Genomic DNA, 23,840 nt, shown 5'->3' on the forward strand with positions numbered 1-23,840 from the left:
TCCATTGTGTGTATATACCACATCTTCTTGATCCACTCATCAGGTGATGGACATTTAGGCTCTTCCCATGTTTTGGCCATTGTTGACAGTGCTGCTATGAACATTGGGGTACATGTGCTCCTATGCATCAGCATAAAATTGTTTTCTTTAAGATTTTTATCTTTGGGGTGCCTGGGTGGCTCAGTTGGTTAAGCGTCCGACTTAAGCTCAAGTTATGATCTCACAGTTTGTGGGTTTGAGCCCCGCATCGGGCTCTGTGCTGACTACTCAGAGCCTGGAGCCTGCTTCAGATTCTGTGTCTCCCTCTCTCTCTGCCTCTCCCCTGCTCAGTCTCTGTTTCTCTCTCTCTCAAAATAAAATAAAGACATAAAATTTTTTTTAATTTAAAAAAATTAAAAAAAAAGATTTTTATCTTTAAATAATCTCTACACCTAATGTGAGGCTCAACCCCACAACCCCAAGATCCAAGAGTCGCCTGTTCCTCTGACTCAGCCAGCCGGGTGCCCCAAAACGTTTTTTAAATTGAAATATAGTTGACATACCACAGATGACCTTTAAAGGTGGCCATTTCCAGATTAAATGAGTTTGCTGGGAACCGCGGCTTAAATCCAAGACCTTTTTCTTGGCACACCTGCATGTATTTGTTCATTCACTCGTTCGTTCGTTCATTCATTTGTTCGCTCATTCAGTCAATACATATCTGTCGATTGAGGGCTCACTACGTGCTGTGAGCAAAATTTACGTTTTCCTGCTTTGAGAGCATTGCTTCCAAAACTTCAATGAGCTGATGTTTGACTGTACTTTTTATTGTCCTCAGAGCCTTCAGTCCAAGAGTCCAAACATGTCGTTATGGAAGAATTCTATGGGCCAGAGATCACCTTGCTGAATGATAGAAAGTTAACTTTAAAAACTTAGTACGGAGTGCACACTATACACATTCCTAGGGGGTAGTGGACATGAAAGTTGAAAAAACATGTCACTTTTAGGAATTAAGGGGAAGAAGCAGGACACCCAGAGCATAAGCCATAGCTGGACTGAAGTTTGGCTTCAAAACACGTAGCTTGTCATGTTCTAGGCCTTGCTTGCCTGGATCCTTGCCCAGGGGAGTTTATTACTGTAAATATTTGGATAGTCTTATGAGAGATGAAACTAGCTTTTCAAAAGTGTGTTTTGAGGTATGGTTTGTTTGGTTTGGTTTGGTTTTTAAAGGCAGAAGGTGGAGAAATGCAAAGTTAAACAGATCTCTTCACTGCAGGACTTATTAGGGTCTTTAATATGCCAGGGTGTGTCACACATTTCCCAGAAGGAGAAATGGCATACATCCCAACGTCCAAGAACATTGATATTTTCCCCCAGAGCATCTTGAAGACTGGTGTTCCATAAAACATCTGGGAAACTATTGCTTGAAACCACAGAACATTCTGGGGTGCAGAATCTGAGGGCATAAGTTGTGGAGGGTCCTAGGTGGGGTTTTTAAGTTTCAGTGAAAGAATGGGGTGGGCAATGAATTAAGGGATAATTGCATTCCCTAACTTGGGTGAGATCCATTTATCTAAAGGGAAGGTGAATGCTGGACAATAATCAAATAAATTAGGACTGTCTAGACAACCAGTCTGTTGAATTCAGGGCAAATTGAAGTTAATTGTTAGCTTTCATCTATTTATCATTTGAGACAGTATTGTCTCTTTAGCTTATCAAGGGGATTAGAAGATTTGGCATTTGCAAAAGCAGAGAATTATTTCTCTGAAAGGAAGCACAAAGTACAGATGGTTAGAGGGGTGGACAGATAGAAAGGAACAGTTATAGGTATCAGGGCAAGTTTGTACATTGATATTCTCTGTTCTCTGTTGCTAAAAAGGGCAGTATTGGGTCAGAGACTGGAAAGTATACTCACGGGGCACCTGGGTGGCTCAGTTGGTCGAGTGTCCCACTTTGGCTCAGGTCATGATCTCATGGTTCGTGGGTTCGAGCCCCACATCGAGCTCTGTGCTGACAGCTCAGAGCCTGGAGCCTGCCTCAGATTCTGTGTTTCCCTCTCTCTCTGCCCCTCCTCCACTCACAGTCTCTCTCTGTCTCTCAAAAAATGAATAAAAACGTTAACAAAAAGTAAAAACAAAAAAACGAACCTTCCCTGTTCTTGGATGTTCTGATGTTCCCTCATCCAAGTGAGCATGGGTTTGTCTTCTGTGTGTGGTCGCTCTGGTGTTTGCAAGAAGCCTTTAAGCACCTGCAACATGGCAGGATCCATTCTAGGGACGCAAAGGTACAGAACACGTTTCTGCTCTCAGAAAGGTCCTAACACACTCGCTCAGAGTCAGGTCTCTGGGCGCAAGGCCATGGTGCCTTGGATGAGGGCAGAAGGCTGCCACGCCTTAGACAAGGGTGGCTGCGGTTGGAGTTGCGGGCGGATTCAGAGCCTAGTTGGAGGCTACATCCAATAGGACCTGCCACTTGCATGGACGAGGTATATGACCCAAAGAGAAGGCTCAGAAATGGCTTCAAGAGTTTTGATCCGAGCCGCTGACTAAATGATGGTGGCATTTGTGAAGCTGCAAAGGGCCAGGGGAGGAGTGAGTTGTGGGAAAATATCCAATGTCCTGTTTCAGATGTATGGACCTCGAGACGCGTAAATGACCCTGCTTTCTCGGGGGGTTCCTTCTAGTGCGGGTGGCCTCAACGCTGTCTGTCTAGTGCCAGGCGGTGCTGGGTGCTGAGAAGAAACTTCAAGCAGGCTAACAGGGACAGAGTGTGGCCAGAGATTAGAACACTTGCTAGTATTGAAAACGAGCCACTGGACCTTTTTGATCAGGAACATGACACATGTCAAGGTTTGCTCTGGTGAAGGAGTGGAGACACCAGATCATTTGTCATGGAAGAAAAATAAAAAATGGAACTGGAAACGGTGACCGGAGTCAAAGTGGCGAATTTTTTTTTTTTTTCCCCTACAGTAGAGTCATATGAAGGTGCTTGAAGAAGGAAGGTAAAGGGAAGGGCCCTTGGCGAGGTTAGAAAAGGCAGGGGTTAAGGGTGAAGCTAGGGCTCCGGCTCCGCGGTAACTGTCTCTTTGAAGGCTTTCTTGCAGATACTCTTTATTCCTGCTCCAGGGGCGCCGTGTGGGTTAAATCATTCCCCGAACCATTTCTCTGGGGAGGTCATGCTTCTCAGGACATTGGAAGCAGTGAAGAATGTGTAGGAACACAGTTTCCAGGGCAGTGGCTTTAAGAAGCCAGAGCTTGGTTTGTGGTTGCCATGGCAACACGGGCTGGCTGCATACACCAATCTCAACCTAACCCAGGCTCTCCTGATCTAATAACCCACATTAACAATTGCCTGAACTCTCACATGAGGGGTGCTTTTAGCAGACTTGCTTTCTTTTTTTTCTAAGCCTCTCTGATAACCTCCTTTAACCTGTTTTATCTTGGTTTCTGTAAAACCCAAATGATTGAAGAAAGATCAGAAGAGGAATTGTTTTAAAGTGCTCGTTCCTATTTAAAATACTTAAGTGCAAAGTGGTTAAAGATTTGCTTGTGCCTCGATCCTCTGATTTTCCTGTCATTCAGGGTTTCGTTTGGTTTGGTTTTTAATTTAGAAAGTGATCAGATCCTTATTTATTTGATAAGTCCTTACCAAACTCTTTGTGAATGTAACTTCTCGGGGCTCTGTACTCTCATTGAAAACCACAGGACATTTGGTAGTCCTGGGCTCTTTTGCACCTAAGGAGTTTGGTTTGCCGAGATAGGGGAGAGGAACTCTTCACGCAGGCGCGAAGGATGGTAGATTTGCCAATGCCCACTTAGACCTCTTCCTTCAGACGGACCCAGGGGAGAACCTTAGCCTTCAGACACTAGGGAAACTCAGAGTCTAGGACACCTTTCCAAGGTGACCCTTCATCCCTTCCAACCCAGTGTCATACACTCAACAACAGACACTCTCCTCTCCCTGACTTTATCCTTCCCCTCTCTGATCTGAGGCCGGGAATTTCAAACTTTTTTTTTTTTTTGGTCTTTATTTTATTTTTGAGAGTGAGAGTGAGATTGAGAGAGAGAGAGAGAGTGAACAGGGGAAGGGAGGAGACAGAGGGAGACACAGAATCTGAAGCAGGCTCCAGAATCTGAGCTGTTAGCACAGAGCCCGACACGGGACTGGAACCCATGGAGTGTGAGATCATGACCTGAGCTGAAGCCGAATGCCCAACCGACTGAGCCACCTAGGCTCCCCTAGGCCGGGAGTTTCTAGCTCTAACAGCGTGTATGAGAACTAGCTTTTACTGGCCAGAAAGGCCTCTTTCCAATTCCACATTCAGTGATCCCATGTTTGTAGCTTGAAATGTCATTTGAAATCAGACATAATGGGAGTGTCTATACACCATGGAAACCTGAACAGTTCACATCAGGTATCCTCTCCTCTCCTTCTCCCCAGCCCAGAGATGGTTGTTAGCCACGTAGCAGCATACCATGGTATCAGACCCTTTCCTTACCTTGGGGCAGGCGGTGAGTGGGGCAGGACCCAGGGGAGAACCAGCAGGAGGGCTGGGGGGGGCCGGTTTCTTCTTTCATTCAAGGTTCCATGTGGCAGTGAAATGAGAGGGAAATGAACAGATGTGCACTTAGCTCTGGCCAATCTATAGTTCTTGGGAACAAGATGAAATAGATTTAATATGAGATCTTTCTCTTTTCATAACAAATATGAAAATAAAAAATATTTGATTACAAAATCTTTTTATGGATTGAGTAAGTCACATGAAAGGCCCAGCACAGGGAATTTTGTCAGTGGTATTGTGATCGCGTTGTATGGTGACAGGTGTCCGTTACGCTTGTGCTGAGCACTATACTTTGGTGGAAAAAAAACCTATTTTTTAGTAGCTACGTTGTATTTGGTGGCTTGCCTTTAGACTTACAAACCTTTTCTTTTCCGGGCTGCCCCGCTGGCTCAGTCAGTAGAACATGCGACACTTGATCTCACAGTGGTGAGTTTGAGACTCACGTGGGGTGTAGAGATTACTTACATAAATTAAAAAAATACTTTAAAAAGCCTTTTTTCTAAGTTTTATCCCATTTACTGGGGAAAAAATGCTCAATAAACCTTTTGAAAGATAAAGGCAGACCCCTTAAGCTAATCTGTGTAGTTAACGGTTGAGAAACAATTTTTTTCTGTAAATGGTTATTGAGTTCTTTGGTGATGAAGGGAGGGTAGGATGCATTCTGAGACACAGAATAATAAGCAGAAAAGAGCTAAGGGGGTCCCTGGGTGGCTCAGTCAGTTGAGCGTCCACATCTTGATTTCCACTCAGGTCATGATCCCAGGGTCATGGGATCGAGCCCCTATTGGGCTCCGTGCAGAGCAAGGAGCCTGCTTGAGATTTTCCCTCTCCCTCTTCCCCTCTCCCCAAGTCGCACAAGTGCTCTCTCTCTCTCTCTCTCTCTCAAATTAAAAAAAAACAAGAATTAAGGACTATAATCTAAGACTTACATCTTGAAGCAAGCATCATCTTCATGGTTTTCATTCACATCAACAGCCACAATTACTACATTAGAAAAACTTTTCTGGACCCCAAGTATTTGCCTATGCTTTATTTATTTATTTTTTTGTTTATTTTTGGAGAGAGAGAGAAAGAAAGCATGAGCAGGGGAAGGGGCAGAGAGAGAGGGAGACACAGAATCCAGAGCAGGCTCCAGGCTCTGAGCTGTCAGCACAGAGCCTGACGTGGGGCTTGAGGGGCTTGAACCCAAGAACCGGGAGATCATGATCTGAGCCAATGTCGGACACTTAACTGACTGAGCCATCCAGGCATCCCTGTGCTTTATTTTGGACTGCCTGAGTTATTTCTTCAAACTTAGTTATTAGTTCTTATTCAAAAAGAATTTTTTTTTTTTTTTACTGGGCCCTGGCTTTCCTTTCCGTATTCTGTATTTTCTCACCTTCCAGGGCTTATGGAACTTTCTTGTCAGGGTCTTGTTCACAATAAACACACAAACTAAAACATCAGAACCCCATTTATTCAGCACTGTAGAAGAACTATTTTTCTCAGTAACTTACATCTTCCCCCCTCAAACTCCCAGGACCGTTTTTAAAGCCATTTTCTTTCTCTGAAATCCCTTTAAAATGTTTTAAATATTTCCCTTGTTTCTTAAACTAAGAGTTGACTCTTTCCTTGCTGAGAGAGGCCCAGTTGTTTTACTGGAGCGCAGAAACCGCCATTGGAATGGTCACCTTTTTCATTTTGTTTGTAGTCTTAAACGGCCAGTTGCAAAATGACCTTTGTCACTGGTGTGCTCAGGTGACCGAGCCACTCAGCAAGCTTAGAGTTACACATTAAATTGGATTTCGTTCAGCCTCCGAGTAGGGTATGAGAAGTAAAAGCAGTCACTTTTCAGGACACTTTGTTGGCTGTCATTTGGTTAACCTGGCTTTTCCATCTGGAATAAGGGGATAGTGAAGTCTAGCCCGAGAGATAGTTGTGGAGGGGTAGCAGGAAAGGCACATGAAGTTGATCTGTTTGCTTTGCACCAAACCAGCAGGATGCTGTGGGACCCACTGTTGCTGGAGGTCAAAGCCACCTCTGTCCTCCGGTGGCAGCACAGAACGAGTGTCCCCTCCTTTAGAAGAGGAGCCACTGATTACTCTAGTCAATCCCTGACTGTCTTTTTCTAATTGGTTTATAGTTCAGTTGGTTAAGGTGAAGGGGAAGAAATTAACATTTTTGTATCTGCCTTTCTCTGCATTTAAATACAGAGTGATAGGGGGAATAAATAAATACAGAGTGATAGTTTGACATAAGACTAGATTTGTGCTTATGCATGCTTTTAATAACACCTTCGTTCTTTCTTAAATGACCATCAGCCAAAGTTGCCTTTGCTCTGTCCCAGAAAACACATCACACCAAGATTGGCAGACCTTGGTTTGAATTTATTTAAATGTCCCCAGATGGGTGCTTCCTTTGTGAGCAGATTCCAAAGATTTTTGCATACCTAAACATAAGTTGTACTTGAACCGGTCAAAACTACATACAGACAGACGTTGGCAGATAGCAGGGCTGGATATTCTGGTTTAGCCCCCCCCACCCCCCGCACGCTAGATCTTCTAGACCCAGATTCTTCCTTGATTCTGTATATGAACGAAATATTGTGGCAGTCTGGGTCCTCTGAGAGCAGACATCAAACAGAACTCGCCATTGTAAGAGATTTATTGTAGGAAAAGCCTGCAAAGGATAAAAGGGAGAGAGAGCAGGTGCAGGCAGGTTGTTAAAAACAAAAAAATAGGGGCGCCTGGGTGGCTCAGTCAGTCAAGTATCTGACTTTGGCTCAGGTCATGATCTCACAGTTAGTGGGTTTGGGCCCTGCATTGGGCTCTGTGCTGACAGCCCAGAGCCTTGAGCTTGCTTCACCTTCTGTGTCTCCCTCTCTCTCTCTGCCCCTCTCCCTGCTCACTCTCTGTATCTCTCTCTCAAAATAAAATAAAGACATAAAAAAAAAAAAGAAAAATAATAAACCAGGGTTGGGGCACCTGGGTGGCTTGGTGGGTTTACTGTCCGAGTTCAGTTCAGGTCATGATGCCACGGTTGGTGGGTTCAAGCCCCCTGTCAGACTTTGCACTGACAGCATGGAGCCTGCTTGGGATACTCTGTCTCCCTCTGTTTCTGCTTCTCCTGCGGGCACGCACACACTCTCTCTCTCTCTCTCTCTCAAAAATAAATACACATTGAAAAGAATAAAAAATCAAACAGGGTAGTCCTGGATCAGTTCCTACAATCTGGATTTTGTTGATTGCATCCTGGTAGTACTATTTAAACGTGCTCTGCTGACCCTGAGTATCAGATCTAGAGGCTTCATCACATTAGAATTTAGTGTGTGCTCCTTGTCCTCCTCCCCTTCCTTCTGCCCTAACTACTTCAGTGGTGGTGGTATGTTCGTGCATCAGGAGGCAGGTAACGTCTGGTTATCTTTTCTTGTGTGTGATATTAGCAGATGATAATGATTATTACACTAGATTGAAGGATCTAATTTATTAGGGGGTGCAAAATGCGTATATTCTCATTTTACTAGTCCTCACTTATTAGCCAGCATACTTTCATACAGCAAAACCTCCCTTTGTTAGCGGTTTGGTTGTTTGAGATTCATTGCAAATAGGAAAGGTAGGATGACTGTCACATTCTTTTCTTTAAGTCATGTTCACACTGGTAAGGTGATTGCTTAGCATTCTCCAATGATAAACCAATGAGAATTTTTCTCTGTTAAGTAGTAGTATTAAATCGTGGATTTAAGCCATCACATTTGTCATTCTGGGGGCTTTTTCCCCACCCCATCTCGCTCCTGCTGCTGTTATTTTGATTTGATACTCAAATTCTCCCATCTTTGGGCAGTCGGAGTTTCTATAGGTAGGTTCCTGAGCCTTCCTATCACCATTCGGGCCATCTCTCCTCGCCTACTCACTTTCTGGTGTGACTTGATGTTTCAGACTCGTCTTTGCACATTTCCTACTCCAGAGCTGAAACAGGTCACAAGCCTTGGTTCATTTCAGTGGAAATTCATTGTTTAGAAACCACAATCTAGGTGTTGGGAGTGCTCACTGCTTCCAGGTAGGTAATTTTTTCCAACCGTTTTCACTGGGTGGAACTAAAAAATTGGTATTTTTAAAATTTTTATTCATTTTCGGGAGAGAGAGAGAGAGAGAGAGAGAGAGACAGAATCAGAAGCAGGCTCCAGGCTCTGGGCTCTGGACTGTCCACACAGCCTGATGTGGGGCTTGAACCCATGAACCATGAGATCGTGACCTGAGCCACAGTGGGATGCATAACTGACTGAGCCACCCAGGTGCCCCCAGATTACTGAGTTTTAAAAATCACATTTATATCATTTTACTCAACTTATCCCAATACCCTCCTTATTTCTCTTTCACCGTAATATGCTAACCTTTTTCTGTTTGAAGTGTGTTCATCTTTACTCTGCTTCATACTTTCTGTAATGGGAGTTTATTATATATTTTTTAAATTTTTAATGTTTATTTATCATTGAGAGACAAAGGGAGACAGAGCTTGATCATGGGAGGGTCAGAGAGAGAGGGAGACACAGAATCTGAAGCAGGCTCCAGGCTCTGAGTTGCCAGCAGAGCCTGATGCGGGGCTTGAACTCACAAACCTCGAGATCATGACCTGAGCTGAAGTCAGATGCTTAACTGACTGAGCCACCCAGGTGCCCCTGTAATGGGAGTTTAAAGAGAACTACGTATAAATAGCATTGGAAGTGCAAAAAAAAAAAGTATATTTGAAAATAAATGTGTGCAAAGATTTCCTTACTCTGTGAGCTGAGAGATCCCAGAAGCAGTGACACGCCGGTAGGAATGAGCACACCTAGAGCCCAGATATTGGTTTCTAATGCTTTCAAAGCTCATTGGAGAAATGCCTGATTCTGAGATTGGGCAGAAAGAGACAAGATGAGCCTAGAACATCTTGTAATACCAGAAAGTAAGGAAGTGCCCAAGCGAACACACACACACACACACACACACACACACACACAGACACAATGATGGGGACATGTCAGAGTGACACAAGAGCCAACTGAACGAACTCCCAGTGACCAAAGCTGGAACAGTTTGAGCAACAAAATAAATAACATAATATTGGGTCATAACCCAAAGTACAAAACCACCATTTACGAGTCCATACTGATGTAATAAGTTCATGATTGAATACGTAAATAAATGGGGGAGAAGAGAGAAATCTCCCCTGTGGAAGAATTCCTAAAAATTTATGTAGAAGGGCACCTGCCTGGCGGGCTCAGTCGCTTAAGCGTCTGACTTTGGCTCAGGTCATGATCTCGTGGTTTGTGAGTTCGAGCCCTGTACTGGCTCAGGCTCTGTGCTGACAGCCTGAAGAGCCTGGAGCTGCTTCAGATTCTGTATCTCCCCCTCCTTCTGCCCCTCCCATGCTCATGTTCTGTCTCTCTCTGTTTCTCAATAATAAATAAAAACGTTATGGGCGCCTGAGTGGCTTAGTCGATTAAGCGTCCGGCTTCAGCTCAGGTCATGATCTCACGGTTCGTGGGTTCGAGCCCCGCGTCAGGCTCTGTGCTGACCGCTAGCTCAGAGCCTGGAGCCTGCTTCAGATTCTGTATCTCTCTCTCTGACCCTCCCCTGCTCACACTGTCTCTCTCTGTCTCTCAAAAATAAATTTAAGAAAAACATTTTAAAAAGTTAAAAAATTTAAAAAGAATTCATGTAGACACTTCACCCTCGAGGAAGTAGAACATAACTCCCTACATCTTAAAGTGTGGGCTGTGCGCAGACTTCCTTCCAAAGAATATGGGATTGGACAGAAGTAGCTCCATATTGGAGAAAACTGGCAAACATCACCTCAGCCAGGTGATCGGGACTGACATCAGTGACAAGTCATGTTGATAGCATGCATCCTTGATATAATGTTAATCCACAACATTTCCCCTACTTTTCTGGGATTACTATGCTGGTTTTTTTTTTTTAATTTTTTTTTAACATTTATTTATTTTCAAGAGAGAGAGAGAGAGAGATCATGATCAGGGGAGGGGCAGAGAGAGAGGGATACACAGAGTCGGAAGCAGGCTTCAGGCTCTGAGCCGTCAGCACAGAGCCCGATGCGGGGCTCGAACCCACGAACGTGAGATCTGACCTGAGCCAAAGTCGGAGGCTTAACCGACTGAGCCACCCAGGCGCCCCACTATGCTGGGTTTTAAATCTATCTTTTAGGACAGCTTTTATTTACACATAAAAACCTCTGCTCAGCTTTGCATCAAGGAAGGAAGTATGGTGCGTGGTTCTTACCTTTGGGAACTTGGAATCTAGTGGGAAAAATAACTGGCAAGCGTGTAATCCAAAGATAAATCATGGGAGGTGATTATAAGGGTTTTTTAAGTTGAGAAAACCACGGATCTACGGAGGGCTGGTGTAGCCCCAGGGAGTTTCCAGGAAAAACGCACTCTTCTGTTTATACAATCGGGATTTCTGGACGCAGAGCATGATAAGGGTTGACTGAAAAGGTTCAACACATTCTCTTAAGTAGGATTTCATTATGATTGTGGAATTTAAGGAAAACAACAGATGAACAGAGGGGAGGAGAAGGAAAACTAAGATAAAAACAGAGAGGGAGGCAAACCAGAAGAGACTCTTAAATACAGAGAATGGACTGAGGGTTGCTGGAGGGGAGGTGGGTGGAGGGACTGGTGAAATGGGTGACAGGCGTTAAGGAGGGCGCTTTTGGGGATGAGCACTGGGTGTCATATGTAAGAGATGAATCACTGGGTTCTACTCCTGAAACCAAGATAACACTGTATGTTAACTAAGTTGAATTAAAAAAATTATTACATTCTGTCAACCTATCTTTGATGGATAATAAAATTATAATAATGTAATACAGGATGGATTATAAAATTGGTGACTCGATTAATCACAGTGTGGTCAGAATTTATTAGAAAGATAGCAAAATTGGAGTTGCCTGGGTGGCTCAGTCCATTAAGGTTGCAACTTCAGCTCAGGTCATGATCTTGTGGTCTGTGAGTTTGAGCCCTGCATTGGGCTCTGTGCTGACAGCTCAGTGCCTAGAGCCTGCTTCAAATTCTGTGTCTCCCTCTCTCTCTCTCTCTCTGCCCCTCCCCTACTCACTCTCTGTCTCCCTCAAAAAAATAAACAGGGGCGCCTGGGTGTCTCAGTCAGTTAAGTGTCCAACTTCAGCTCAGGTCATGATTTTGTAGACTGTGGGTTCGAGCCCCACATCAGACCCTGTGCTAACAGCTCAGAGCCTGGAGCATGCTTTGGATTCTGTGTCTCCCTCTCCTGCTTGTGCTCTCTCTCTCTCAAAAATAAAGACTAAAAAAAAATTTTTTTTAAACATTAAAGAGAAAGAGTCAGTGGATTATGTCTGAGGCCCTGCTTTCATTTTATATATAGATCTGGCTAAATCTTGGATATTTCATGTTTGGGTCTTAACATGTTCCTTGATTTTTTTTCTGTTGTAGGGCTGTCCGCTGCCAAACTCTTAGCTGAGCATGACACTAATGTTTTGGTCTTAGAAGCGCGGGACAGAGTTGGAGGAAGAACATACACCGTGAGGGTAAGTGATTTTAATACTTCACATATGATTTCTCACTCACACTGCAAGTGGGGGTGGTGGAAGTCACAGAGCTGGAAGTGATCTCGCGTTCATGCGATCGAAGCCATTCGTCCCCCTGAGCCTTCGACTGCTCCACCAGGGTCCGTTGTTTTCAACAAACGCTCACGGAAGAGTGATCACCTCTGACCTTCAGTAGCTTATAGCCTCGTGATGAAAACAAACGTGAGCAAATAACTTCTGTACACTGTCATAGTTTCTGTGCTGGAGACCTAAATAGAGTAAGTAGTATCTCACATGGGGTTACGGTTTGGCTGACTTGAAATAACTATATACCCACAACACGCATGCGCACACACGCACACATACAGAATACAGGTTCCTTCTTTATTTATATTTATTCAAGGATACACAACTTCTAAGAAGTGTGGCTACATGGGTGGCTCAGGTGGTTAGGCATCCAGCTGTTAATGTTAGCTCAGGTCATGATCTGGTTCGTGAGTTCGAGCCCCATGTTGGGTTCTGTGCTGACATCATGGAGCCTGCTTGGGTCTCTCTCTCTCTCTCTCTCTCTCTCTTTCTCTCTGCCCTTCTCCCTGCTTGTGTACTCTTTCTCTAAGTAAGCAAATAAATAAACTTGAAAGAAAAGAAGTGTGGCTATAGTAAGCAGATGCAAATGGAGCGTATTTTCGTGCACCCTTGTTTCCTAAGGGGAGTGCTTGTGAGAGAGACCCTCTTCTTTGCTCAGGTACGGTTGGCTAGCCATGCGAAAGCTCAGCTCTTGCTACATCCCTGCCTGTTTAGACTTGGGCTGACCTCACCATTCTAGGACAAAAAAAAACAACAACAACAAAAAACCCACATCCCAACTATTGTTTACTATTATTCAAGGCCGCAGTGGTAGGCGGTCAAGTCCGTGGGAGCTGATAGATGTGTACCGGGAGACGACACGGGGTGGGGAGGACATAGGGCCGATGATAGAGGTTTGGAGGGGGCCGTGTAGACTGAATGGGGGCAGAGGCAGCGGCGCTGGAGCTAAACAGCAGAGAGCCAGAGGCAGATCGCTGGAGGAAGGAGGAAGGGATGGCAGCCAGAGTCAGATGCTGGGGGGGTGGGAGAGGCATTTGACACAGGAGGAGGGCTGAAAAGGGCCCTTGTGTTCGTCAATGAGGTCATTCCTGAGAGCCTTTGCCAGAGCACACAGATGGCGTGGTAACGGCTGAGGGACCGGCAGGACAAAACGAGGCGGCTGCAGTGACCGGAAAGAGAGGAAGCACCTATCTATTGAGATGTGTCGGGCTTACAGAGAAGCGGCTTCTGCCGTGCTCATCACGACGGTGTGAGCGCAAGCGTGCAGTTCTTTTGCATCAGAAGTAGCCTGGTAGCAGCAAGCCCAGACTGGCGCAGGGGGCTCAGCTCGGTCATCAAGGCTCTATGCTCTTTCTGTCTTTCCGCTCAGCCATTCTTTCCATGTTGTCTTATTGCCTAGTGGTGACCAGATGGCCGCTGCCACTCTTGAGCGTCACGTCCTCATTTAAGACGGGAAAGGGCATGAAGAGGCACCCCCAGTTTTCCTTTTAAATTTTTATTATAATTCCCGTTACTTAACATTACAGCGTAATCTTCACATCGGGTGTACAATACAGTGATTTAACACTTCTGTACGACACCCGGGGTGCTCCTGAATCCCCGTCACCTGTTTCCTCCATCCCCCCATCCACCTCCTCTCTGATAACCATCAGTTTGTCCTCTGTAGTTAAGAGCCTGTTTTGTGGTGAGGCGGCCCCAGCTTCATCTGCCACAAACCTTTTCCTTAACCAGGAGACCCCAGCAGACTTTTATTTTGGTCTCCTGGGCCAGAGTGGGAGAACATAGCTATACCCTTAGCTGCTAGGGAGCCCGGGGAAAGCAAGCATTTAGCATTCCTAGATTGCATCATAGAAGCAAGCACGGAAAAGGCAAGATGAGTACATTTGGAATAGCCAACCAGCGTGTGGACTAGAATATTGTAGAACACGGATTTCTGTCATACCCGGCCGTGCCCCCATGTCATTTGCTTCCTATGTTTTTAAAGTTATTTATTTACTATTTATGTTTGAGAGAGACAGACTGCAAACAGGGGAGGGGGCAGAGAGAGAGGGAGAATCTCAAGCAGCTTCTGTGCTGTCAGCACAGAGCCTGACGTAGTGCTCAGACTCACAAAAGCATGAGATCATGACCTGAGCCGAAATCGAGAGTCAGATGCTTAACTGACTGAGCCACCCAGGTGCCCCTGCTTCCTACCTTTTTATTATTTTTTAATTTTTTATTTTTGTTAACGTTTATTTATTTTTGAGAGAGAGAAAGAGTCATAGAGTGTGAGCAGGGAAGGGGCCGAGAGAGAAGGAGACACAGAACACAAAGCAGGCTCCAGGCTCTGAGCTGTCAGCACAGAGCCTGATAAGAGGCTTGAACTCTCAGATCTCGAGATCATGACCTGGGCTGAAATCAGACGTTTAACCATCTGAGCCAGCCAGGCGCCCCCCTGCCTTTTGACATGTACACAGGGATCAAAAAACAAAAAGATGCACACGGAGATGTACCATAGGTCTGTTTTCACGTTACTCAGTTCTAAGAGCTTCACTACTCAGTGTGGTCCATAGACCCCCCAGCCTCAGAGTCCCCTTCTTCCCAGCAGCTTGATAGAAATGCAGAATCATAGGTCCTGTCCCAGACCTACCGAATCCAAATCTGCCTTCCGACGAGTTCCCCAGGGAATGCGACAGCAGTGTTGCTCTGGAATGTGTGCTTGCTTGCTTTAAATGAAGCCAGATTTGGGGCGCCTGGGTGGCTCAGTCAGTTGGGCGGCTGACTTCAGCTCAGGTCCTGATCTCACAGTCTGTGGGTTTGAGCCCCATGTCATGCTCTGTGCTGACAGCTCAGAACCTGGAGCCTGCTTCGGATTTTGTGTCTCCGTCTCTCTTTGCCCCTCCCCTACTTGAGCTCTGTCTCTCTGTCTCTGTCTTTCTCAAAAATAAACATTTTTAAAAAATTTGAAAAGGAAACCTGAAGGGCGCCTGGGTGGTTCAGTCAGTTAAGTGTCTGACTTCAGCTCAGATCATGATCTCACAGTTGGTGAGTTCGAGCCCCACATCGGGCTCTGTGCTGACAGCTCAGAGCCTAGAACCTGCTTCAGATTCTGTCTTCCTCTCTCTCTGCCCCTCGTCTGCTTGTTCTCTGTCTCTCTCTCAAAAATAGTAAACATTAAAAAAATTTTTTTAAATAAATGAAGCCAGATTAATTATATCTGGGGAATTTCTGAGTAGTTCCTGGTCCACCATGAAGCCCTTGGTCTGGAATTCAGGAGACTGATATTCTGGCCTCTGTACCGCCTGACAGGACTCCCGTCTTCCTCTGCGCTAAGTCCTTCTAGCCCCTTACATCTCCCGTTTTCCCACCTGGGCAGTTAGATACAGCCCAGATGTACTTCAGGCTCCCTGGCAACTTAACTTCTAACTGATGACAGCGTGTGGTAGTGCAAAAGGACTGCACATTCTGCGTGTCTGACCTTCTTAAGTACAAGTCTCCCGTCATTTTTGGAAAATTATCCCTTCACTTTGGCAATAGTTATTAAGTTATTCCTTACCCCTACTTTCTTATCTCTAGAACCTTTTGGTTATTAAATTGCAGATTTTCAGGCTAAGAACAAGTTTCTCAATCTAAAGGAAATGAGAATCCCAACATGCCTGTCCTTATCCGTGTTATTTCCCTGGGCTGATTTTTCACACTGCATCATTTATTTATGTCAGCAGCATAACAGGCGCTATGGTGTATTGAGTGTGATAATTGTGACTCTTTAGGTATATGCGAAAGGAACTTTGAAATGTGCTTCAAAAAGAGTACTGACTAGGAATTAACATTCATAAGATTTCAAGTGAATAGAAGGAGAGTAAGGGGCTTTGAGAAAAAAGAACAGAAATGGTATTTAATAAGAAACTGAACTGGATAATTGTTAGAATTGCTATTAAGACCAATTTTTTGAAAATTTATTATTTATTTATGAATTTTAAAAAAGTTTTTATTTTTATTTTTTTACTTATTTTGAGAGAGAGAGGCAGAAAGAGAGGGAGAGAGAAAATCCCAAGCAGGTACCTCATTGTCCGTGCAGAGCCCAGTGTGGGGTTCGAGCTCACGGACTGTGAGATCATGACCTGAGCCAAAATCTAGGAGTTGGGCGCTTAACTGATTGAACCACCCAGGCACCCCAATTCTTTCCTAAGTTTCTTTATTTTTGAGAGAGAGAGAGAGAGCGCACACATGCAGAAGCAAGTGGGGGAGGGACAGAGAGAGAGAGAATCCCAAACATGTTTCACTCTCAGCATGGAGCCCAATGTGGGGCTTGAACTTACGAACCGTGAAATGATTGTGACCCAGGCACCCCTCTAAGAGCAATTCTTTTTTTTTTTTTAATTTTTTTTATGTTCTTTATTTATTTTTGAGAGACAGAGACCGTGGGAATAGGGGAGGGTCAGAGGGAGAGGGAGATACAGAATCTGAAGCAGTCTCCAGGCTCTGAGCTAGCTGTCAGCACAGAGCCCGACGCGGGGCTCAAACCCATGAACCGTGAGATCATGACCTGAGCCGAAGCCGGATGCTTAACTGACTGAGCCACCCAGGCGCCCCTCTAAGAGCAATTCTTACAGTCAATTAGGATAATTTGGGATGGAGATGCCCTAACAGCTACTCTGGATCTTTAAGTACTTTAAGAAATATTAAATTTGGCATCATCACTTGGCCCCTATTCAGATAGATCTCCTGTTAGTTCAGAACTTCCCAGTTTTTCCTCAGTGTGATTCCTCTATAATTCTTCAGGACCAAATTAATGACGCTGAAAAGCCAGCCGGGCTACCACAGGGATGGTGTATTTGTTTCCTGATACTGTCGTATGTTTGTGGCTTCTTCAAAGGCTGAGAAGTAATACCGTATTACAGTTTTGATATCTTCCTGTTGAACCTTGCACACCTCCTTTAGAAGCTGTAGTCTTTGTGGGGCTTCTGGGTGACTCAGGCAGTTAAGCATCTGACTCTTGATTTTGGCTCACGTCATGATATCTCACAGTTTATGAGTTCCAGCCCTGCATCGGGCTCTGCGCTGACAGTGCAGAGCCTGCTTGAGATCGTCTGTCTCTGTCTCTCTCTGCCCCTCCCCTGCTTGCTCTCTCTTTCTCTCTCAACGTAAATAAAAATAAACTTTACACTAAAAGAATCTTTCACCTCAGTAACAAAGCATCCTGTAAAAGAAAACAAATGAACACGTAGGTGACCAACAAAACCAGAAGCATACTAAGTGCAGAGAACAAATTGGTGGTTGCCAGAAAGGAGGTGGCTGGGGTGTGGACAGAACAGGTAAAGGGGACTAAGAGCGACAGACTTCCAGTTATAAAATAAGTCACAGGATTGAGAAAAGCACAGCATAGGGAGTGTAATCAATAATATTGCAATAATTTGTATGGCAAAAAAAGGAAATGTTCTGCGATATGCCTCATGCTTTTTACTCCTTCACTGAGGATTATTTCCTTTAAAGATAGTGTCTGTCTTCTAAAGACATCATGTCTAGAAATCCCTGTGAGTCTCTTGCTTTGTTAAAGCAAGTACTTTAACCAGTCTTGTTTTATATTTATTTTATTTTATTTTTGTTTTTTATTTATTTTCGAGAGACCGAAAGAGACAGTGTGAGCAGGGGAGGGTCAGAGAGCGAGGGAGATACAGAATCTGAAGCAGGCTCCAGGCTCTGAGCTGTCAGCACAGAGCCCAACGCGGGACTCGAACACACGAACATGAGATCATGACCTGAGCCAAAGTCGGACGCTTAACCGACTGAGCCACCCAGGTGCCCTGTATTTATTTTATTTTTAAAAGTTATTTATTTGTTTTGAGAAACACAGAGACAGACAGGGGAGGGGCAGAGAGAGAGGGAGACACAGAATCTGAAGCAGGCTCTGCACTCAGTGCAGAGCCCAACTCGGGGCTCGATCTCATGAACCATGAGATTATGACCTGAGCTGAAACGGGAGAGTAGAGAGTCGGACGCTTAAGCAGCTGAGCCACTCAGGTACCCCAGGGAGAGTTTAAAGAAGTTGAATGCACACTTCATTTCTGGTCTTGTGGCAGAATGAAAGCCCTGATTGACTCTCCACATTGAAATAAGTAAAATGCTGAATAAAATACACTCTGCTGTCTCCTGAATGTTGAACAGACCACTCACATTTCACACACCCAATCAGAACTTCTGTCCATGAGACAGCCATTCCAACAGGCTTCCAAAGGATGACAATTCCAAAAAATTCCGAGTCACGTCCAATACTCTCATGCCCTACATTCATTCTGTTGGCTCTGCTTCGAAATATATCCAGAGTTCAGCACTTTGCACCCCTTCCGTGGCTACTCCTGGTGTGAGCCATTGCCGTCTCTAAGCCAGGTGCTGCAGTGGCCTCCTATAATCTCGCCTTAGTGCAGCAGCGAGAGTGAGCCTCTCAGACCTGATTCAGATCTTGGCATGTCTCTGCTCTGAAGCTTCCAGAGCTCTCCTCACTCAGAGGCCAAGCCAGTGTCCTACCTGTGAGGCTTCCCGTGACCTGCCCCCCGAAGAACGTCTCTAACCTTATCTCTAATTCTCTCACCTCGCTCACTCTGTTCTAACCATACTGGCCTCCTGTTTCTTATTTTTTTTTTTTTTTTTAATGTTTATTTATTTTGAGAGAGAGAGAGCACTGTCATGTGGAGGGAGGGGCAGAGAGAGAGGGAGCGAGAATCCCAAACAGGAGGCTGCACATTCAGTGTGGAGCCTGATGCGGGGCTTGAACTCATGAACTGTGAGATCATGACCTCAGCCAAAATCAAGATTCAAGACACATAACCAACTGAGGCACCCAGGAGCCTCTGGCCACACATTTCTTGATCACACCAGGCACCCTTCTGCCTTAGTCTTTGCCCTAGCAAAGACTATATGCTTTGCTAAACCTCAGGCAGACTATTTATTTACTTATTCATGTTTATTGATTTTTAATTTATTTTTAAAATTTACATCCAAGTTAGTTAGCATATAGTGCAACAATGATTCCAGGAGTAGGTTCCTGAATGCCCCTTACCCATTTAGCCCATCCCCCCTCCCACAACCCCTCCAGTAACCCTCTGTTTGTTCTTCATATTTAAGAGTCTCTTGGGGTGCCTGGGTGGCTCAGTTGGTTAAGTGTCTGACTTTTGCTCAGGTCATGATCTCACGGTCCGTGGGTTCGAGCCCCATATCAGGCTCTTTGCTGACAGCTCAGAGCCTGGAGCCTGCTTTGGATCCTGTATCTCCCTTTCTCTCTGCCCCTCCCCTGCTCACATTCTGTCTCTCTTGGTCTATCAAAAATGAATAAATGTTAAAAAAAAAAAAAAAAGAGTCTCTTATGTTTTGTCCCCCTCCCTGTTTTTATATTATTTTTGCTTCCCTTCCCTTATGTTCATCTGTTTTGTATCGTAAAGTCTTCATATGAGTGAAGTCATAGGATATTTGTCTTTCTCTGATTAATTCTGCTTAGCATAATGCCCTCTAGTTCCATCCATGTAGTTGCCAATGGCAAGATTTCATTCTTTTGATTGCCAAATAATACTTCATTGTGTATATATATATATATATATATATATATATATACCACATCTTTGTCCATTCATTCATCAATGGCCATTTGCGCTGTTTCCATACTTTGGCTATTGTTGATAGTGCAGCTATAAACATTGGGGTGCAGGTGTCCCCTCGAAACAGCATTTCAGGCAGACTGTTTAAAGTGCCAAAGTGGCTGGCAGTAATAGATTCCAGTCCTTTCCACGTAGGCCTCAAATTACTTATTTATGTGTTTTTAAATTTATTTTTTGAGAGAGAGGGAGAGTGTGAGCAGGGGAGGGGTAGACAGAGAGGGGAGACAGAGGATCTGAAGTGGGCTCTGCCCTGACAGCAGAGAGCTCAATGCTGGGAGTTTGAGACCTGAGCCAAAGTCGACACTTAACCAACTGAGTGACACCCCTCAAGTAATATATTTAAAAAAAATTTTTTTTTCAGAGAGGGAGTGAGAGAGAGTAGGCGTGCTTGAGTGGGGGAAGGGCAGAGAGAGAGGGAGGAGGAGAATCCCAAGCAGGCTCCGCGCTGTCAGTGTAGAGTCCAACTTGGGGCTCGATCCCAGGAACCATGAAATCATGACTTGACCTGAAGTCAAGAGTCAGACATTTAATTGATTGAGCCACCCAGGTGCCCCATGGCCTCAAATAATTTACACAGCTAAAGTTCCAAAGAAAATAAGTAACTCATAGTTAGAAATGAGAAACCATAGAAGGAAAACAAGGCACCAAAAAAGGATAAGCATGAAAAGATGATCCAGAAAGTATTTTAACGTAACCTCAAGAGCCCATTGATGTGCGGTTATTTAAGACTTTATCTATCAGAAATCAGATAATTAGGCCTAATAAATCTCGGGGTGGCCCCTCCAGCAAGAACCCCAAAGAAAAGCATGCGTAAAAACCTAAATGCTTTGAGAAGGATCTAGATCGGCAGGATGTACGATAACGTTCTTTATGCATTATACATGTTATTGTTGAATCAGCCTCACCAGTAACTATGCAAACGGGATTACTTCTGATGAGTGTCCTACAGGGTTGGGCCCACTTCTTGGCTGGTGGAGAAAGAATTGCTATTTTCAACTGCACTTTCTAAGAGAGAAATAAAGCACATTTCAGTAGTAAAAAATAAATGTTTTTGTTTTTAATTGAGACATAGAAACTTTCCCCCCCAAGTGTTAACTAAAGTCTTCTGGCCCCTTTCTCTCTTTGTACAGAATGAACACGTCAATTACGTAGATGTTGGCGGGGCTTACGTGGGACCAACCCAGAATCGAATCTTACGCTTATCTAAGGAGCTGGGTCTAGAGACTTACAAAGTGAATGTATGTGAGCGGCTTATTCAATATGTCAAGGTAAGCCTGACATTTTACTCAAGCGACCAGTGGGAGAGCATTGTATTTGGGAAAACATTTGGTGTTCTTCCTAGTTTTTTCTCAAAGCATGTAAAAATAGGCTCTCCGCCTTACAGTAGTCTTCTGCGTTTTATTTCTCTCTTTTCTTTCTTTCTTTTTTCTTTTTTTTGCTTTCTTTTAAAAAAATCCTTGTGGACCCTGAGAATCCCTGCAAGCGGTCATGAGTCCGTTCGCTACCTCTGCGCATCACGCACTGTGGCTCTTAAACGCTGTACCCTTACCCCCCAGTGCAGCTGGAGTAAGGGTATGAGGCTTTCAGCTTCCTTCTTCAGCCTCTATGGGGAGCAAGCGGGTGGAGACAGGAGTCGCCTGTTGTAGACTTGGATGTGCGAGCACGTGCACACACACACAGACACACACACACACACACACACACGCAGAGCCCCCAGGCAGCCTTTGAGGCAGCTGTGAGGCAACTCTAAGGCCCCAAGGAACACAGTAGACTGAGGCCACTTCGTAACACTGAGCAGGCTACTCATACTCATTGTTACCTGACATTTCTTTGCACACTTGGATAATTTCGTGTGTACTGGGCCTTGACTCTTCGGCAGGCTAGCCGGGCTGGGTGTTTTCCTACCATTTGAACGAGTTTGTTTCAACTCTGCGGTTATCCAGCTGTTGCCAGAGCTACTCTTCCTCGCTGACACCAAACATGGAGCAGCGGGAGTCTTGGAGATGTGCCTTGAGAGGTCCAACTGTCCTATCCGCCTTCGCAGCCGGCTTCCCGGAACCAGGGTCTTGAGGGCAGGCATCGTTTATTCATTCTAAGGCCAGGATTCTCACACCGGTGATCACATCACTTTCTCAGTGGCTTCACCCTGCGCAGTCGTGTGGGTCTGGAGCCTTCAGGGGCTTTCGGACCTTGGAGCCAAGGGTACATGTGATATGTGCACACCGAGACGCAATCAGGCGATCTTCAGAAATTCTGATCTGGTTTGGGATGCTTGGGGGAGGGGTCTGGCAGTTGCGCAGGTGAAAAAACAAACCAGCAGCCTTTAGAAAAACTGGGGTCGGATGTCAAGGGAGGAACAAATAACCTATAAAAAACTGTACAAAGTGTTTACAAACACTGGCTTCAGTAGGCTTCCCGATCAGAAAGGGAAAAACCCCTATGCTTCTGCTTTCTCTTTCCTACACAGCAGGGCATTTCCCTAGACCAGCATATGATGACAATGGTGAGAATGATAGTAGCTAACATTTATTGAGCACTTTTATATGTTTTTTTTAATTTATTTTTGAGACACAGGGAGAGACAGCGCAAGCAGGGGAAGGTCAGAGAGAGAGGGAGAAACAGAATCCGAAGCAGGCTCCAGGCTCTGAGCTAGCTGTCAGCACAGAGCCCGACACAGGGCTCGATCCCAGGAACCGTGAGATCATGACCTGAGCTGAAGCCAGCAGCTTAACTGACTGAACTACCCATGTGGCCCTATTGAGCACTTTTACATATATTAGCATATTTAATGTAGGGAGAGAGAGCAAATCCTTTGCATTGAGTACTAAATAAACAGTTCGATAAATTCACTCTCCAGTCCAACTAGGAAGCTCACATTCAGGTGCTGAGAGAGTTTTGATTTTCCCCAGAGCCTCACCATAAACAACTAACTGCTTTTTTCATGCACGATCTCCGTAAATCCTTACACCCACCTTGTTAGGCAGGCATGATTATTCCCATTTTACAGAGGTGGGAAACTGAGGTTCAGAAAGGGGAAGCAGCTCGACAGGACTATGAAACTAGTAATGATCTACTTTACCTCCCAGAGTTCATACTGTTCATGCATTATAGGACCGGCTCCCAAAGAAACACACATTTAAGGTGATAAGCAACATTCTTATCTTTTAAGATGCAACCTCATATACAGAAAAGATGGGGCACAGAACCTCTCACATACTTTAACCTGCTAAAGAACACATATTTTCACCTAAGGTGGACAGCAATGTTCGAGTAAAAATAATAGCGGGCCAGTTAGAAGTTCATTTATTTGAGCTGAATGAGTTCCTGTCTGCTAGTGTCGCCATTAAGTCATTTTCATTTCTTTTCTTTTCTTTTTAATGTTTTTATTAATTTTTGAGAGAGAGAGACATCGTGAGCAGGGGAGAGTCAAAGAGGGAGGGAGACACAGAACCCAAAGACAGGCTCCAGGCTCCGAGCTGTCAGCACAGAGCCTGACGAGGGGCTTGAACCCACAAACCATGAGATCATGACCTGAGCTGAAGTCAGTCACTTAACTGACTGAGCCACCCAGGCACCCCAAGATTTTTATTTTTAAGTAATCCCTATACCCAGCGTGGGGTTTGAAATCGAAACCCTGAGATCAGGAGTCGTGTGCTTTACTGACTGGGCCCACCAGGTGCCCCTCAAGGATGAGTGTTAGTATTCACCAAAGAATGGTTCTTGACCCTTGCTGGATTGTGTTTACAGGGCATATTTTGACATGGCAATGTGGAGTTCCAAGCCTGAGCCTCTGAGCTGAGCAATGGGGATAGACATTTAGTGGTGTTTTGTACCCTGTCCCTTCCTAGGAGACTATGTCTGTCTTCTTCATTCATAGAAGGTTCACATCATTATGCTAAATTCATCAGTTCAGTAAACAGTTATACTCCGTATAAGATACTGTTCCAGGCTGGAAATACAGTGGTGGACACATAATCAGAGTTTCTACTCTCATGGAGCTTACCATTAGCTAATGTTTCTGCTTGTATCCTTCATGGACCTTGTGA

The 23,840-nt window shown here is 44.8% G+C and overlaps 1 protein-coding gene across 1 annotated transcript in view; it reads left to right on the forward strand.

Annotated features, from left to right (window-relative positions):
- The window catches only part of LOC115283831 (amine oxidase [flavin-containing] A), a 74,365-nt gene that overhangs the window by 10,495 nt on the left and 40,030 nt on the right, over positions 1-23,840 (forward strand). Inside the window, exons 3-4 of the mRNA XM_029930254.1 lie at positions 11,985-12,079; positions 20,925-21,062. Of these exons, the coding sequence (XP_029786114.1) occupies positions 11,985-12,079; positions 20,925-21,062 (233 nt within the window). The remainder of the gene's footprint in view (positions 1-11,984; positions 12,080-20,924; positions 21,063-23,840) is intronic.

This window comes from Suricata suricatta, chromosome X, assembly GCF_006229205.1.
Source record: "Suricata suricatta isolate VVHF042 chromosome X, meerkat_22Aug2017_6uvM2_HiC, whole genome shotgun sequence".
NCBI lineage: Eukaryota > Metazoa > Chordata > Mammalia > Carnivora > Herpestidae > Suricata > Suricata suricatta.